Source organism: Martes martes (assembly GCF_963455335.1).
Source record: "Martes martes genome assembly, chromosome: 4".
Taxonomy (NCBI): domain Eukaryota; kingdom Metazoa; phylum Chordata; class Mammalia; order Carnivora; family Mustelidae; genus Martes; species Martes martes.
The window spans coordinates 180,574,183-180,591,581 of record NC_137891.1 but is presented as its reverse complement, the minus strand read 5'-3'; the positions used below and the strand labels follow the sequence as shown (position 1 = coordinate 180,591,581).

The following is a 17,399-nucleotide window of genomic DNA, read 5'->3' as shown; positions in this document are numbered from 1 at the left end:
TTAGAATGACGCCACCTGGTGGACATTCTGTCCACTTCTACAGATTGCAGCACCTGATGCACCAGTAGAGCCCTCAGGAAGTGCTGGCACTACTCTAAGCATTTTGAGTCCCCTCAATAACCCTGTGAGGCGCACCTGGGATCATCGTCCCTATTTGACAGATGAGGACACTGTTTGGCGGTCACACAGCTTGCTGGGGACCCAGAGGGGATCAGATCCTGAGCCTGGGCATGCAGAGCGTGGCCCTGTACCCTGGGGGGTGGCTTCTTCGAGCCTGCCTCCACCCTGCACTCGCCTGTGACCCCTACCACCTGGGCTGCAGCACCCCCTGCCTCCCGGGGACTCCCCCATGGCCATTAGCCCTCCTGGAGGAAGTTCCCCGGAGTGCATTATGATCACATTAGCGGCAAGCATATGCTTTCATCATCATTTCAGGTTGAAGAGAAGCTTCAGGAGGATTCCAGAAGGAAATTGCTCCAGCTACAAGAAATGGGGAACAGAGAGAACCTCATTAAAGTCAATTTGGAAAGGGCAGTAGGTCAGGTAGGCCAGCTCCAGAGACCCCTTCAGAGGCCCACACTCCCCGGGGGTTTTCTGCACCCAAGCCACTGGTGGGGACGCGTGAGGACAGTGGCCGTGGTTGAATTCTCCCTTTTATCCCAGGGGAGAAGCCGTGTGTGGCTTCTGCATCCCAGTGGACACCTCGAACAGGCTTCTGGGAAGCTGTCCACCGAAGCAGTTCCCCACTGTCTGAGACCCAGGCAGCCCCTCCCGGCTCCATGCCCGCCCCAGTGAACCTGCTGCATGGTTCCCTGTTGGGAGGAGTTTGAACCTCTTGATCCCATGGTGTTTCTAGTACTTTATTCCTCACATTTTTTGTCCTGATATTTACCATGATCTCGCTTCCTCTGTTGACCAGCAGATGTCACAGTCAGTATCCAGTCAGTGTCCTTGAGATAAAGTAAGATCCCAGAATGTCAGCACGCTCTCTGGATGGGGAAGTCCTTGGGCAGGGTGGTGAGCAAGTTCAGACAGGCCCATCTGGGGGTGCCATTTCTCTAATATCCTGGCCCCAGGTGGCCCAATGGCCCTTCCTCTTATGTGTGACACAGATGTGAGGTCCAGAACATGCAAACAAGACTTCACCAAAGGCTAAGGGAGAGCAAACGGGAAGCCAGGATGGGGGGCACTGACCCTCCAGAATGCGGCCCTCTGAAGGAAGCCCACCTTGGACTTCTCCCCAAGGGGCTGTCTTCTGGCAACCTCGGACAGCTGCAGGGGACCCAAGAACATTGTGTGTGTGTGTGTGTGTGTGTGTGTGTACACGCATACTTTCGTTTTTCTGGGAAGGAGGGTCTACCATGTCACCCATTGGATTCTCAGGAGGGTTTGTGAACCTCCAAGAAAGCCTTAAAGGAGGCCTCTATCCCACGAGACCCAGTTCCCAAAGCCCTTCCAAACCTTCACAGGGCAGCGTGACCTGGCTTTGTCAGAGGCACACACAAGTTAAATAATGATGCTGACTGTTGGACAGATCTTAAAGCCCCTTCAACAGATGTCGCCCCCAGTGTCATCTCTGCAGGGTGCCAACACAGAGCAAAGGCAGAGAGCCTGCCAATCTGGGCCTCCCTTTGTGCACCTGGACTAGACCCTCACCTTTCCTATGCTCTGCAGCCCCCAGCACAAACCTGATCTGAAGGCATGATCTGTGTCACTTGCCCAAGTGCCAAGGTCCAGGTTATGGCTCTAGGGAGAAGTCATTTGGGAGGACCCTAAGAGACACTGAGATTCCTCCAGGTCTAGACCCAGGAGATAGAGGATGAGTCCAGTCTCTGCCACCTTCCCATCCCGCCCCTGTATTTCCATGGCCCTGCTCCCTGTCTGAGATTCTGCCCCTCCCCAGACAAGTGGCTCTAGGCCTGAACCCATGAACCAAGAGGACCTGTCCCCAGGCAGTGCTGTCAGATGCCTCTGGTGGTCATGGGGGTCCATCATCCACAGGGCCCTCTCTCTACATAACCTCTTCCTGGGCTAGTTTGATCCTTTGTGTGTGGATCCAGAGAGTGGTCTGGAGTGCCTCGAGACACCTCCCACCCCGGTCAGCCCTGGGCAGGCTGATTGCAAGGGGGTCCTTCGAAGATTCATCAGTCCACTCTTGTGTTCCCAGAGGCCCACGGAATATAGTAAACCCTGCATGTTAGGACCTTCTGACTTTTAAATTGGTTCAGTGGCATTTATGTTCCCTTCAGGGCTCATTTTTACTTGTTGTTGTTGCTATTATTTTTGTTTTTTGTGTGTGTGTTTATTTTTTTTGTAATTTTCAGGGCAATTTCAGGGTAATTTTTTGGGTAATTTTCTGTTTTATAGAGTCAATGACCATATTTTGCCAGTGAGCCAAAAACCCAGGCTGTGTTAGTAAATTCTCAGAGAAAGGGGGCTTCTTTGCCTCTCACTTCTCTGGGAACCAGGCACCTCGAACTCGAACTTTTGTGTGCCCCGATTTAATTTAACTGTGCTGTTTCGTCAGCCGTAATCTGAAAACACCAGCGCCCAGGAGGCACTGGATAGGAGCCAGTGGAACCCAAGTAGAGGACCCGGTTTTCGGACAGATGTCTCTGCATACGAGCATCTGATGAATATGTATTGAGCGCCCACTCTGCCAGGCACCGTACCAGGCTCTGGGGAGAGGAAGACAATAGACACGGTGTTCAGGACATGGACGGTTGGAGGCCCAGAATGGCAGAAGGGAGCATGTTGTCCTCTCGCCAGGCACCCGAGCTGATGACACCATTTACTTCGGCTGACGGCTTCAATATTTATTTCACAGTCTGGAGCCAACTCAACAATTAGGGAAGAAAGCTCCCGGCCCCAGACTTCCCACTGGATAATTGGCACCAAGTGGTTCTTCCGAGGGCACGAGGCGTGTGTACGCTGCCCACGTGGGTCCGCTGGGCTCGGCAGGCAGACCTAAAAAGTAATTAAAATCTCTGCTCTGTTCTCTCCTGTCGGCACTGCCCCTTCCAGTGAGAGGTGAAGATTTTCGTGACCCATAATGACCGTTAGCGGTGCAAGGACCATCCTCCCTCCTGGACCCCTGGCTCTGGAAACGCCACACGCGGGCTTGCTGACTCCCACCAGCCCCACTCACTGTGTCGCCTTCCCTTTGTGCTGTAGCTGGAGCATTTCAGAAGTCAAGTCATCAAGGCCACCTACGGACGAGTGAAGCCATTCCTGGACAAGCCCATCACCGATCAACAGGTTTGTCTCGCGTTGTCACTTCCCCCTTCGGGGACCTGGGACTCCAGATACTGGAAGCATATGCTTCTGTGTTTTGTTGGTGGTATATATTTTTCACACTGTTGCTACACCATAAAGATTTGTTTTGATTTTATGGGATTTCCTGGCTTTTAAAGTAAAAGCCAGTTAAACTCCCTTGAAATATTTCTGTGAAAATCAAATTAAACCACTCAGGCCTATTTCTGGTCTCCAGACACACACATTTACCCTTCGTTAGCACCTTAAAAGGGGGATGCTGCCTCTCCGTAGACGATGCATTCTCACTTCTTCCTTCTGAAGGGAAGTGATGGTCATGGGGGTGGACTTCTGGCCGTAACGATTGGCTTGTCATTCTTTGATTTTCTTTCCAACACTCTGTGTCCACGCATATGTGAGAAGACCCAGCATGGGCCGCTCTCATGGGCTGCAGACACTGACCTGCTATTCACGAGCCCACGGCATCGGGCTCCGTGTTACAAATCACTGCTACCATGCAGAAGAATCTAGAACAAACTCATGACAACATTACAGATCTTTGGCTCTTAAAAGCGGGAGACATGTCCTGGAGACAGAGCCAATATGCTCCTCCAGAGCCATCACCAAGACATGTCAGGGCCTCCCTGCTTACCTGTGGCCCCGGGAGCTTGAAGTAATGCTCCCAGCTCCCCTCCCAGAGCCACCCTGTCCTGTAAATCTCTCTTTTCTTTTTCTCACCAGCTAATAGAGAAGATTACCCAGGTCACTGAGGACAACATCAACTTTCAGCAAAAAAAATGGACGCTGCAGAAGGAGACTCAGCTCAGCAATTCCAAACAGGAGGCAATCATAGAGAACATGGAGAAGCTGAAGGCATCTTTAGACAGCTGCCAGGTGGCCTCTCTCGGCTTTTTACAAATGTCCCCTTCATCTCATTCTTGTGCTGCTGGTTTGGGAAATTGCCCAGGGTTCGTGGAGCAGGTCAGGCAGAAATGCTCTGCTCTCTTTTGTCCTTTTCTCTTGTTGGAGAAATCTGTTTGGGAACAGAAAACAAAGAGCCTCAAAAAAATGCCTCCCAGTTGAATTTAGTATGGCCAAGGAAAGAGGCCTGACACGCTTCTGGGACTGACTTGAGGAGGCCCCACACCCACGCATAAATGAATAAGTAAGTCTCTTGTTATTTCCAGAGAAATCAAAGAAACATCCCTGCTCTTTATTTGAATTATTATTGCTATATATATATTTTTTTTTTGGCCCAGCAGTGGAAAGGCTATTGTTTTGGGGTCTTTTGTGTGTGTGTGTGTGTGTGTGTGTGTGTGTGTGTGCCTTTTTTGCTTTTGATTCTGGAGGAGACGGGTCCAGGAGTCTGCCTGAACCCCCACGGCTCCCACACCGAAATGGAGCCTTCCAGAACAGGCAGCTGCTTCTGCTTTCTCTGGAAATAAGCAGCTACTATTTGGGGAGCCTGTGCAAACGCTGGCTTGTCAGCACCCTTTTGAGACAGGAAACCCCGCTTTCTGACCAGCTGAGACATTGATCTCAACAGGAATTTTGACGAACCAAAGTCGCCAGACTTGGCTCCCATTGCTGTCAGAGGTCCTTGGCGAAGTGGGGTCTCTTTGGCCATCCAAAGTCCAAATTAGAGTGGAAAAAAAAAAAAAGAGCGAAAGCTGCCCCAAAAGCGGAGCTGGCCCAGTGCGCCCAGCATGGGGCATGGTCTGCTTCACGGCAAAGGCGACAGTGCCGTTCTTCAGGTGCCATCTCCAGCGACAGGATCTGGGCTCCTCATGATCTCGTGTCTCTCCAGGCTTGCATGAAAATGTCCTGCTGTAGCAAGGACCTGAAGAAAGAGGTGGACACGCTTCAGAACCTTCAGGTGAGCCCACCTGTTTCAGGGCTCCAGAAGGTGGTGCTGGACATCCTGCGCCTGTCGCTGTCCTGGCTGGAGGAAACGGAGCGTCTCCTCCGGGACGTCGGCATCCAGTTATCCAGCTCCGACACAGGTTAATGTCACCTTTTTTTTTCCCTCACGTAGTTGCATGACTCTAAAATGTCGTGTTAAATCTTATCATGATGGGACATCTGTTGAGGAAAGCTTCTTAGGTATGTGGCCAAGTAGTCCCTTCTGCAGACTTTCTTTGAGAAGTGATTTTCCTTGGGGGTAAGAAAAAAAAAAATGAGACATGATTACTGAAGAAAAATGAGATGTGACACAAGCAAAAGGAAAATTAAAGCAAAATTATGCTAAATCCTCTCTCTCAGAAGCAACTAGCATTATATATATATGTGTGTATATATATATATGTATATAATTTTTAATAGAGTTTTTTAGAGCAGTTTTAGGTTCACATTGGAACCTAAACCAATATTGGAAAATACTGTACAGAGACTTCCCTTGTACCCCCAGCCCCCCTACATGCCCAGTCCCCCCCCCCCATTATCACCATCCGCCACCAGAGTGATGATCCTACACTGACACACCATTACACCCAAAGACAACACTTCACATCGGGCCTCACTCTCAGCATTGCACGTTCTCTGGGTTTGAACAAAGGTATCATGTATCTACCATTATCGAATCATGCAGGATGGTTTCATTGTCCTAAAAATCCTCTGCTCTCTGCCTATTTGTCCTTCCCCCAACCTGCAGCTCCTGGCAACCACTGATGTTTTCACTGCCTCCGTGGTTCTGCCTTTTCCAGAACGTCATGCAGTTGGAATCATACAACCTTTTAGATTGGTTGCTTTCACTTAATAACATGCACTTCAGTTCCTTCTGTGTCTTTTCACGACTTGATTACTCACTTCCGTTTAGCACCGAATAATTGTCTGGGTGGACGACGGTTTATCTATCCATCCACCTAGTGAAGGACATCCTGGTTGCTTCCAAGTTTTGACAGTTATGAGTAAAGCTAATATCACCATCCATGTGCAGGTTTTTTTGTTTTGTTTTGTTTTGTTTTTATTTTTAGCAGGCTCCCTGCTGAGCAGAGAGCCTGATGCGGGTCTCGATCCCAGGACCCTGGGATCATGACCCAAGCCGAAGGCAGAGGCTTTAACCCACTGAGCCACCCAGGCGCCCCAATGTGCAGGGTTCTGTGTGGATGTAAGTTTTCAACGCCTTTGGGTAAATACCAGGGAGTATGATTGCTGGAGCCTGAAGTAAGAGTAGGCTTAGTTTTTAAAGAAACCACCAAACCGTCCTCCACAGGGCCTGTACCATTCTGCGTTCCCATCAGCAACGCACGAGAGTTCCTGTTGCTCCACGTCTTTTGCCAGCATTTGATGTTGTCACGACTGTTAGAGTTCAGTTGTAATGTTCACAGCATTTTCTTGTGGAAACAGAGTAGGATTCTTATTCTCTCTATGCCTCAGTTTCCTTACCTGTAAAATGAGGATAATACGGAGTACCTACCCCTTAAGTTTGTTGTGAGGATTAAAATGTCTTGGTATGTGTAAAGTACTCAGAGTAGTATCTGGCACAGAGTAGGCATTACCCATACATTTTTTTTAAATTTTTCTTTTATCCTGGGCATTTAGGTTGTTTCCAGTTCTCCATGCTTCTAGATAATACTGAAGTGAATGCTATCAAACGTATACCTACTCACTTTATATTATCATTTTAGAGGTGGAAGGACATTGAACCAGTGTCATTCAACAAAGATTTATTATGTGCCTGCTAGAGGCCAGCCCTGTGTGGGGCAGAGATGCAGTGGGTTGAATCAGGTGGAAGCATGGTCATGAGTGTATGGTGTTAGCTGGAAAATTTCTCTAGCTTTATCTGTACATTTGAAATTTGCCACGTTACAATGTTGAGGGGGAATAGGCACCATTCCTGCCCTCAAAGACCTTGCAGTCTGGGGAGGGGAGGGTAGGCACAAATTGAAAAACCACTCAGACATAAAATTTGAAGGAGACAAGTGCTACAAAGGAGACCTGCAGGACTCTGACCTGGTCAGGGAGGCCAGGGCATCTACAGGATGCATAGAATTTATTTGCTGAAGAGGGGAGGGGAGAAGAAGGGAGGGAAGAAAATTCTGGGCAAGAAGAGTTGCATGGTGGTGGGAGGGGAGCATGAAGAACACAAGGGACTAAAAGAAATGGGGGTCAGAGGTGGGGCAGGACTGGCAGGGAAGGACAGCAGGGGCTGTGTTCTGTGGGCTTGCGGGGCTCTGCTAAGAAGCTCTGCTTTAACCTAAGAGCAGTGAGAAGCCAACGAAAGATTTTCAGTAGGGAACTGATGGAACAGGTTTGCTTCTGGAGATAATCCTCTTGGCTGTGAGTGGAAAACGTTCCTGGAAAATGGCCACCACAGAGCACCAGAGAACCAGTTAGGAGGCTGGCACAAGAGACGATGGTGGCTCCAGGGTGAGGGCAGGATAGAGAAAGAGAAAGGTTTCTCAGGCATTTAAGAGGTAAATCAACAGGACTCCGTCGTGGAATTGGATAAAGTTAGAAGGGAAGTGACAGAGAAAGGGGTCTGCAGACCTCCAGGTTTCTGGCTTGTGTAAAAGGACAGACAATGCTTCCTTCACTAAAATCCAGAATAAGGAACACTATGTGAAGACCAGGTTTGAAGGAAGTGCCTCAAGATGAGGTGGCAAGGATGCAGCTGTCACCCTGTATGTCTAGTCTGGAAATAGATGTTAGTGTGTATCTCTAGAAGCCAGAAAAGCATGGGCCACTTAGTGGGTGCTTAATAAATAACTGTGAGAGGGTTGGGTGGGGGGATGGTGAGGGGAGGGAGAGAGGGATGGATAGGTGGATGGATGGATGGATGGATAGATGGGATGGATGGATGGATGGGGGATGGATGGTGGATAGAAGGGTGGAGGGATGGACGGATGGATGGGGGAATGGATGGTGGGTGGATGGGAGAGATGGGGGGTGGGTGAATGGACGGACGTATGGACAGATGGATGGATGGTGACTAGATGGATGGGTGGATAGAAGGGTAGGTGGGTGGATGGATGGATGGATGGGCGAATGGATGGTGGGTGGATACATGGGTGGGTGGATGGACAGACAGATGGATGGATGGATGAATGAATAGATGGATGGGTGGATGGATGGGTGACTAGATGGATGATTAAAGCTATAGGTGTGAATGCTCTCACTTAGGAAGAAAGTATATGAGGGAGATTGCCCAGGGCTACACCTTGAGGAACTCTGACATTTTGAAGATTGTTGTTACACCTTGCCAAGTCACCCTTGATAGAGGCTATGTGAATTTGACATTCTTGTAGCAATAAATGAGAAAAGAGGAGGGATTTTCAACTCTGATTATTCAACATCTCTAGCCATGATTTCCCCAAAGTAGTCCTGAAGGTGGTGTAAAGTTCCTTTGAAAAGAAGGCAAAAGCAAAAAGAAGATTAACTTCTATAACTGCCTGCCCCTTGTATATAGCACAGAGAACAGGAGAACTGGCCTTCTCCTGACCACCCATTGGCTCCCCAATCCCAGTGTTAATGTTGTAATCTTAGCAGTCTTGAGCAAATGTGAAATTGGGTAAAATGTGGGTCACAGTGCTAGCTGTTCTCCAAGATTAGAACTGAAACAAAGACCATCATCTCTGTCCTAGTCATAGTTGGGACAAGCTTTGTGTGTACCATCCCCTCCCCATGTCCAAGACCATTTTAGTCATTATAGCTTATGTCCATAAATCTAGTCATATATGTTATCATAAAGAAATGTGGATTATAGAGTTAAGTTTCAGGCCAACAGTTCTAGAAAGACTGAGAAAGAATCACTTCAGGCACCATTTCTCAGACCTGCCATCTCAAGTGCAGAGTCCCTTCTATACTAATATGCACTATGGATCTGAAAAATGGGGTAAAGCATGCAGTGTTCCCAAAACACATTTCTCCTTTTTGGCTGTCCCCACCTGCATCTAATATCTTCTGGAATAATGCTCTGTGGAACACCTGCGGGGGAAACACAGACTATATCTTGTGATTACAACTATCTGGTTTTGAGAAGTCAAAGAGGAAGCATGAAGGGTAATAACAGAAAGGTCGGTGAGTGGGAGCCATCCTGCATTCATTGGGCAGGAGTTGATGGTTAAGTATTTTTCTCTTCCGGTAGAAGCAGTATTATGGCGAGGCCCCAAAAGACTAAAAGAAAGGGGTGAGCTAGAGGATTCCCTGTATTCTCTGTGTTAGCTACTGCTGCACCTCAATCCTAGCACAGAACCATCTCCACACAGATGGCAGCAGCCACGGAAGTGGTGGTGAGGATAGTGAAGATGGTGAGGGTGATGAGGACAGTGGGCATGAGGATAAGTGAGGATGATGATGGTGATATGACTATGATGGCAGTGAGGATGTTGATAGTGATGATGATGTTGAGGATGATGATGATGGTGGTGGCTCAGATGGTGATGGCGATGAGGGTGGTGATGGTGAGGATGAGGATGGTGGTGGTGAGGATGATAATGATGATGGTGGGGAGGATGGTGATGATGCTGATTATGGTGCGGAAGATTGTGGTGATGAGGATAATGATGGGGGTGGCTCGGATGGTGATGGCGATGAGGATGTTGGTGGTGAGGATGATGATGATTATGGTGGGGAGGATTGTGGTGATGAGGATGATGATGGTGATGGGAAGGATGATGATGGTGGGGAGGATGATTATGGTGGGGAGGATTGTGGTGATGAGGATGGTGGTGGTGGCTCAGATGGTGATGGCAATGAGGATGGTGATAGTGAGGATGATGATGGTGGTGGGGAGGATGATGATGGTGGGGAGGATGATGGTGATGGTGGGGAGGATGGTGATGATGATTATGGTGGGGAGGATTGTGGTGATGAGGATGATGATGGTGGTGATAAGGAGCATAGTGGTGGATGAGTATGACAATCATGGCGGTGATCCCATGGTGGTGGTGGTAATGGTGAGGAGGAGGACGATGGTGAAGGTGATAATGGTGGGGATGACTGATGATGGTGCTCATCCTTTACTACTGAGCACTCCCAGTCTAGATGCTATTCCAGACATTTCCATACATTATCCCAGTTCATCCTCACAACAATTCTGTGAGGCAGGTACTGTTACCCTCATTTTAGAAATGATGAAACTGGTTCAAAAACTGCTTTTGTGAGTATTCCAGCATGAAAAGGAGATTCAAGGTACTTCACATTACTGAGGCCAGCAGGGGGTCCACAGTCATTCACTGCCCTCCACAAACACTCCTGAAGGCCTTCTGTGTCCCATTTTCTGAGAGAAGGGTGGGGACCGTGGTTTATCTAGCTCCTCCTGGGTGCTTATCACTGTGTTAGATGTTTTATGTGCGTCGTGTACTTTTATTCTCCCGTATCCCAATAAGCGAGGTACTATTATTGTCTTTATTTTTCAGGTAAGGAAACTGAGTCGCGGTGCATTAAGAAACTTATGCAAGGTCGCACAGCTGGTACCTGGGAAGATCAGGAGTCAGGTCACTCTGATCCCAATACCTGTGTTTTTCTGTGACCCCGCCCTCTCTCTGAGGATCCAGAGAGGTACCAGGTACACACCCAATTCCTAGAAAACAGGTTCTGTCATCATCTTGGGCAGGGAAAGTGCTAAGAGCGCTCACTCCCCGAGGTGAGCTCCCTCTCCAATGCCCACCATGAGCCAGGCCCGGGGAAGGCCCAGGACCAGGACCAGCAGGATGGTTCTGAGCGTGGGCTTTGGAGAACAGCTGCCAAAGTCTGAATCTCAGCTGTGCGCTGACTGGTTGTGTGAGCAGGTCACTCGACTGCTGTGTGCCCTGTTTTCCTGTTCATAAAATGGGGCTAAGAGCCCATCGGGATGTCATGAGGATTGAACCCTGAGATGCGTGCACCAGTCATGGAGCCTGGGCCGCAGTAAGTCTCAATAAACGGGAGCTGCTGTGATCACCACCTGAAGTACTTGTTGACCTAATTTGACCTAAACAGGGGTCAGATCGGTACACGCATGGGCGGTACAACTTGATTTATTCACACCGAGGTAACTCGACCCGCAACCCCATCTCCACTCGGCAGCAAATGGGATTTTTGTAGCCATGAGCACTTAGTTGGGTTGCACCCAAAAGAACCCTTCCCAGGTCTCCTTCCTAGAGTCATGACAATGGGGTGAGTGTCCCAACAGCCAAGTGGTAGAGCTGGGATTCAGTTCAGAGCCTTCTGACCTCCAGGCCCCTACTCTTAACTACCATACCACTTGCCTTTGCCAAGACGTAAAGCCTGTCCTAAGAGGTAAAGAACACCTAACAGCTAGGTCTGTATATCCTGAAACAAATCGCCCAGGGCATTGCAGGTCAAGTAATGTAAAGGGGAACTATTTGAAGTATTGTTGGCTAGCGACCCAAGGGACTGGAAGGTTGGTTTTGGCCCTGAAGACCTGACTGGTGACAGATTTGCTGTGTGGTCCAGCTGGGCAGATGTGGAATGCCTAAAGAGGGACCTTGAAAGTTAGTCCCCCACTCCTCCTGCCTGGTTTCTCAGCTTCTTTTGATAAAGGGAAGAAAGGACTGCATTTTTTCTGGCAAGGTCAGTTGTTTGTGTCTATTTCTGCAAGACTTTGTTACAAATAAAAGGCTTCCCAGCATGCGTGGAAGAATCACTCTTTCTCAGACAGCCAAAATACGCAGCATTTTTAAATGAAAAAAAGGAGGCTGTCATACAATATGCATAGTGTGCTCCCGCTTCTAAGTATCGGTGTCCAACCGAAAGAAAAAGCCGAGGAAAAAGACATGCGCGCATTGGGAGTGTTACCCAGCGTGGTGGGATCGCGTGGTGGGATCGCGTTGGACCTTTGCTTTCACATGGTAGTTCATCAGCTCTTTCTGGCAGACCTGCTGCGGGCCGGCCAGGGAAGCTAGAGCAGTGAACACTTCCCACGTCATGGATGTCTGTAACGTTTGGATTTGTACAAGAGACCCATAAATTTTGTAACCAGAAATATAATGAAGAATTGCTTCGTCTTCTCGGAAAGAGAAAAATCCCATTATGATACAGCTCATCATCGAACCCAGACACATGATCACACACTCCCTCTTCACCTTCGACATCCTCGAGTCCTTCCTCTCCTTAATTCTCTCTGGATCCTATTCATGCTTTGCTCCTTCCCCTTGGGTTCCTGGGTCACGGGTTGAATCCCATTTTAGCCACCCTAAATCTGTGTGCCCCTGAAGTTCATGCCAACATCACCCAGGCCACCGCCCCCACACCTGCCATCTTGATCTCCTCACAGAGCCCCTCTCCTGATGCACCCTTCAAATTTGCCACCCCGACCCTTACTCACACGCCTCCAGTCGCTTGAAAGAGAATGACAGACTGAGGTCTGGATTCTGATCCTACCACGTAACCAGCCCTGTAGCCCCATCTTGCTGAGTTTCTGTTGCCTCACCTATAAATGCAAACACATTTCCTTGCTGGGTTGTTTATAAGGATTAGAAAGTATCACGCGTCAAACTTCTGGCATGGTGCCTGGTACACAGCAGGTGCTTAATACTCGGTAGCTATTATTATATTATTGTCCTACTTTTGCCTGCTGGGAATTCTCAGAAAGTTGCTGTGCCAGGGATCAAGACCCCAGGCATGAACATATTCAGCTCTCCTGTTTTCTCTCTCGACCATCTTTTCTCCCTTCCCTCCAAATTCCCACTATATTTTCGGTGCCTTCTCCAGATACAGCTCATCCCTCCATGTCGCCCCTTCTCTCCCTCTCAGGGGAGCCTGTGCACGAGGTCTGGAATTATGACTTCCTTCTCTGGCACCTACAGCGTTTCTTCTATTATTATTATTATTATTATTATTATTTCCTCCTCTTCCTCCTGGGGCCATCAAACACGCCTCTCAAGATGACAGTCCTTCCCTGGAACCTGCTGCTTCTCTAGCTCTTTTTCTACTACTGACACTCCTGTCCCACCTATGATCTTGAGGAAGTGTGTTACGCCGTCTCTCTTCATTGCGGATGTCCTACTGTGTCTTTGCCTCCTTGCTTTGGCCCTGCGTGTAACCGACACGGAGCCCTCCTGCCCTGGCGGCCCCGCCATCTTTCCCCAGCCTGTGTTCTCGCTGGCACCCCCAACGCTCTTGGGTCTCTTCCTGGAAACACTCTTACCCCTTGGCTCTCCTGGGACTGACACACTCTGCCCATCTGACCTTCTCCATTTGTTTTCAGCCGCCCCTTTCACCTGTTCCTGCCCCTGCCTGAGTGTCTCCTCCAGGGCAGTCCTTGGTCCTCCCCTCACTCTTATCTCCTTTCTCATGAAGAGAGTCTCCATCCAGGTGCTTCAACAACCCCTCCCATGGCAGCAGCGACCAAGTGGACATCTCCACGTCCGTGCTGCCAGGAATGGTGGTGCTGATTCGGTGCCATGTAAGGCAGCAGGTGGGACGCCTGGCTGGGGCCACGTCCACCAGGCGAAGAGAGCGGCTCCCTCCTAATCTCAGGGAGGCCCTGGGTGAGGCTATTCCTGCTCTCTGCGGACCACCGGAGAGTCCTTCCGGTACCTCAAATTTTACATGTCTGAAAACAAGCTTGGCAGCTCCCTCCTTCTCTCCAGCCCCCACACCACCAAACCTGTCTCTTCTGTCTGACACTGGGGCCATCATCCAATCCCTAGAAAGAGCTTTCTCTCCTTTCTATCCCCATTTCTCCCATCCTTCTTTAGAGCTTTACCTCTGAAGACTTGGACATCCATGGGCTCTCAGCCTCTAACTCACGGGAAGGGATTTAGCCCTGGGAGACACCTAGCAATGTCTGGAGACATTTTGGTTGTCACACCTGGGGTGGAAGGGGCTCCTGGCGTCCTACAGTGCCCAGGATCCCCCCCGCCCAAAGAATTGCCTAGCCCAACCTAGCAATAGAGCTGCGGTTAGGAAACCCAGCTAGTTCCTCCACCTCTAATTCATCCCAGCTATTTTTCCGAAAATATTCTTTTCAAAAGCAAAACGAAAAAAACTCTTCATCAGGGAAGTCCTCTGCTCCAACAGCAACTAAAGTCACAGTGACTCCAACGCTGGCGTCACACTGACTTGAGCCCAAGGCTGGGCTTGGCTGTTTGCCAGCCTATGGCACTTGGCCACCCCAGTTCTCAGAGACCAGCTGCCTCACCTGTCAAACAGGGCGATCAGGTGATACAGTGGGGTGATGCATTGAGTGCTTGGCCGAGAGCCTGGCACACAACACAGGCTCGGTATACTTCAGAGATGTTTATATCAAGTTAACACTTCTTAGGCTACTGTTCTAGCCCCACCACAAATGGGCGCAGCTTTCCCCTCCCACTCCACCTTCCATGCCCTGCCTCACACCGTCTGTGCGTCCCAGTTAAGCACAGCACCCTCACGGGGTACGCACAGCCTTTCCCCAGCTGCCCGCCTGCCTCCCATCCGTGTTAGTTTCCTGCGGCTGCTCTCACACATGGCACAGACGCGGCGCCTCATTCACATACAGTCCTGGAGGCCGACAGTCTGAGATCAGCGAGGCTGGGTCTTCTGAAGGCTCTAGGGAAGGATCCATTTCTTTGCCTTTCCAGTCTCTAGAACCTTATTCCTTGCGTTCCTTGGCTTGTGGCCCTTGCCTCCATCTTCAGAGCCAGCAGTGCAGCGTCTTCCAGGCTCTGTTTCTCTTACATCACCTGTCCTCTATCTGTCTGGAGTAAGATCCTCCCAGGGGATGATACTGGTTCCGCCCAAAAAGCCAGGCTAATTCCCTGCATCTCAAGATCCTTAACTTGGTCACATCAGCACAGTTCCTCTGCCCCGTCAGGTAACATTCACAGGCTCCAGAGATTAGGACGTGGTATCCTTGGGGACTACCAGTAGCCTGGCCTCCCACCTCTTCCATTCCAAAATGCCCTCCCCCCCAACTCTGACTTTTGCCTACCCAGCAGTGCCCAGTGGCTCCTCGGCCAAGTAGCCTCCTATGATTGCTCCAGGCGAATGACCTCTCCTCAGAGACTCTCACCCTCCTGCCCTCCATCAGCAGTCACTTCCGTGCCACGCGGAGCCACTGCCTATTCTCATCAGACAGTTAGACCCCATGTCTCAGACTAAACCTCGAGGAATAGCTTCACCCTCTCCCCCGCCCCCTCCCCTACCATACTCAGCTCATGGCTTGGCACACAGTGGACATTTAGTTGATAGGTGCTCTGCTGGTGGATTTTATTTTCCACCTTCAAAAAGAAACTGGATTTGAGCCCATCCAAGGCTGACCAACCACTTTAAAAACGCACATTGGATGGCAGCTCAGGTCTTCTTGATGGGAGGGCTGTGTGCCCTCATCCACCTGCGAGCAAGCTCTGTTACATTATTCAGAAAGCGAAGGAAGTGAATTGAATGGATATTTAACCTTCTTGCTTCTCTTTTCAAGGATTGTCTTTGTATCTGGAATATCTTCTGGTATATTATAAAAAAATTACAAGCCAAACCCAGGAACTTCAGGTAATACTTTGACTTTGAAAGTTCATTTCAGCTCCTCCTAGGTGTTTATATACCACTGTGCATTTTAACCCTGTTTTTTCTCTGTTAATGAGTCCATCCACATTCTCCAAGACATGATATGATATCCCGACTTGACACAAAAAGATTGAGACAAGGTGGCTAAGATCTCCCAGGAGGACAAGGGCAAAGACAGGATGCTTGTTGTCTTGTGTCAAAACCATCAGAAAGCTTTAAATGCCATCAGATCTTGAGACTTATGCTTACTAAATACACAGCTACCTGCAATGTGGGGAGCAGAATTACCAAAAGTTACATAAAGTCCGCAAAGGACTTAGGGGCAAAGGATCCTTAGGGATTGTACCTCTCTGGTATGGTATTGCCATAACAATGCTTTGTAATAAGCATCTACAAAACTTCAGTGGCATTCCACAGTTATTGTTCACTGCTCACATATCAGGGGTCAGCCACTAGGTGGGTGCACCAGTCATGGATAGGCTTGCCCAAGTGTATGGGTGTTGGCTGGCCCTCGATCAGTCTAGGCTGGACTCAGCTGGAACAGCTCCTCTCTGCCCCAGGCTAGCCTGGGCATGTTCCCACGGCGATGCGGAAGTACGAGAGAAAAGGCAGCCCAATCATGGAATGCTTTTCAGTTCTCTGCTGTGTTAGCATCCCATTGGCCCAAGTAGGTCTCGTGGCTGAGTTCAATGTCCAAGCAGCGTGTGGGCGGGCACTGCAAGGTACATGGCCAAAGGCGTGGTGGAGAGAGAGTGAAGTATTGGGACCACCATCATGATCAACCCCACAGGCCATCTAACCCAGGGGTCCACAGACTTTTCTAAAGCAAAGGGCCACAAGGTCAATATGTTAGGCTTGCAGGCCATACAGTCTCTGTCGCACCTACTCAACCCAGCTGCTACAGAGTAAAACCAGCCATAGACAATATGTAAATGAATGAGCGTGATGGGCATGGCTCTGTTCCAATAAAACTTTATTTATAAAGATTGGCAGTGAGCCAGATTTGGCCAGATTTGTCAACCCCTGATCTGACCCATTTTTCTTATTGTACAGATATGAACATGGAACCTCAGAGGCTAGGTGACTATTTCAATGTCACAAAGCTGGTTGATGGAAGAATCAAGAAAAAGCTCAGGCCTTCTGACCCTAGCTCACTGCTTTTTCTCTTCCACTCAGCAAATAATAACTAACAGTTCTAGCTTCCATTAACCAAGCACCTGCTATGTGCTCAGCACTGTGCTGAAGCTTTCCATCACGATCTCACTTAATCCTTACTGTGAGAGGCAGATACTGTTATTATCCTCATTTTCTAAATGAAAAAGCATCTAGAAAGAAGTAGAGCTGAGATTCTGAGTTCTTGACCACTGAGAGTCTGGGTTCTTGACCACTCCACTCTACAGGTTCACTAGCAGAAACTAGGCTAAGCATAGTCACTCTGTGTTTTTAAGGTTGCGTAAACCTTTGTACCCCCAAAGGTAAAAGAACTTGGAAAAGTGTTGAAATGACTCCTTTAATTTGTCCTGTCCCCCTCATCAGTTTCAGTTTCCTTTCCTCTCATTTCAGATCAAGATCCACAGTTCTCAGGAAACTCAGCAGTCTTTCATGCAAGAAAAGCTGCGGGAGCATCTGGCAGAGAAGGAGAAGCTGACTGAGGACAGGCTGCAGCAAGAGGAGAGGCTGAAAGCCAGAATCAAGCGGCTGATGGACGAGAAGGCGGT

General features: G+C 49.2%; 1 protein-coding gene across 1 annotated transcript in view; it reads left to right on the top strand.

The window, feature by feature from the left end:
* Nucleotides 1–17,399, top strand: part of FHAD1 (forkhead associated phosphopeptide binding domain 1) — a gene marked incomplete at both ends in the record, with an annotated part of 120,644 nt that overhangs the window by 61,421 nt on the left and 41,824 nt on the right. The window contains 6 exons of the mRNA XM_080801742.1: nt 436–543; nt 3,175–3,258; nt 3,994–4,146; nt 5,060–5,255; nt 15,596–15,666; nt 17,245–17,397. Of these exons, the coding sequence (XP_080657868.1) occupies nt 436–543; nt 3,175–3,258; nt 3,994–4,146; nt 5,060–5,255; nt 15,596–15,666; nt 17,245–17,397 (765 nt within the window). The remainder of the gene's footprint in view (nt 1–435; nt 544–3,174; nt 3,259–3,993; nt 4,147–5,059; nt 5,256–15,595; nt 15,667–17,244; nt 17,398–17,399) is intronic.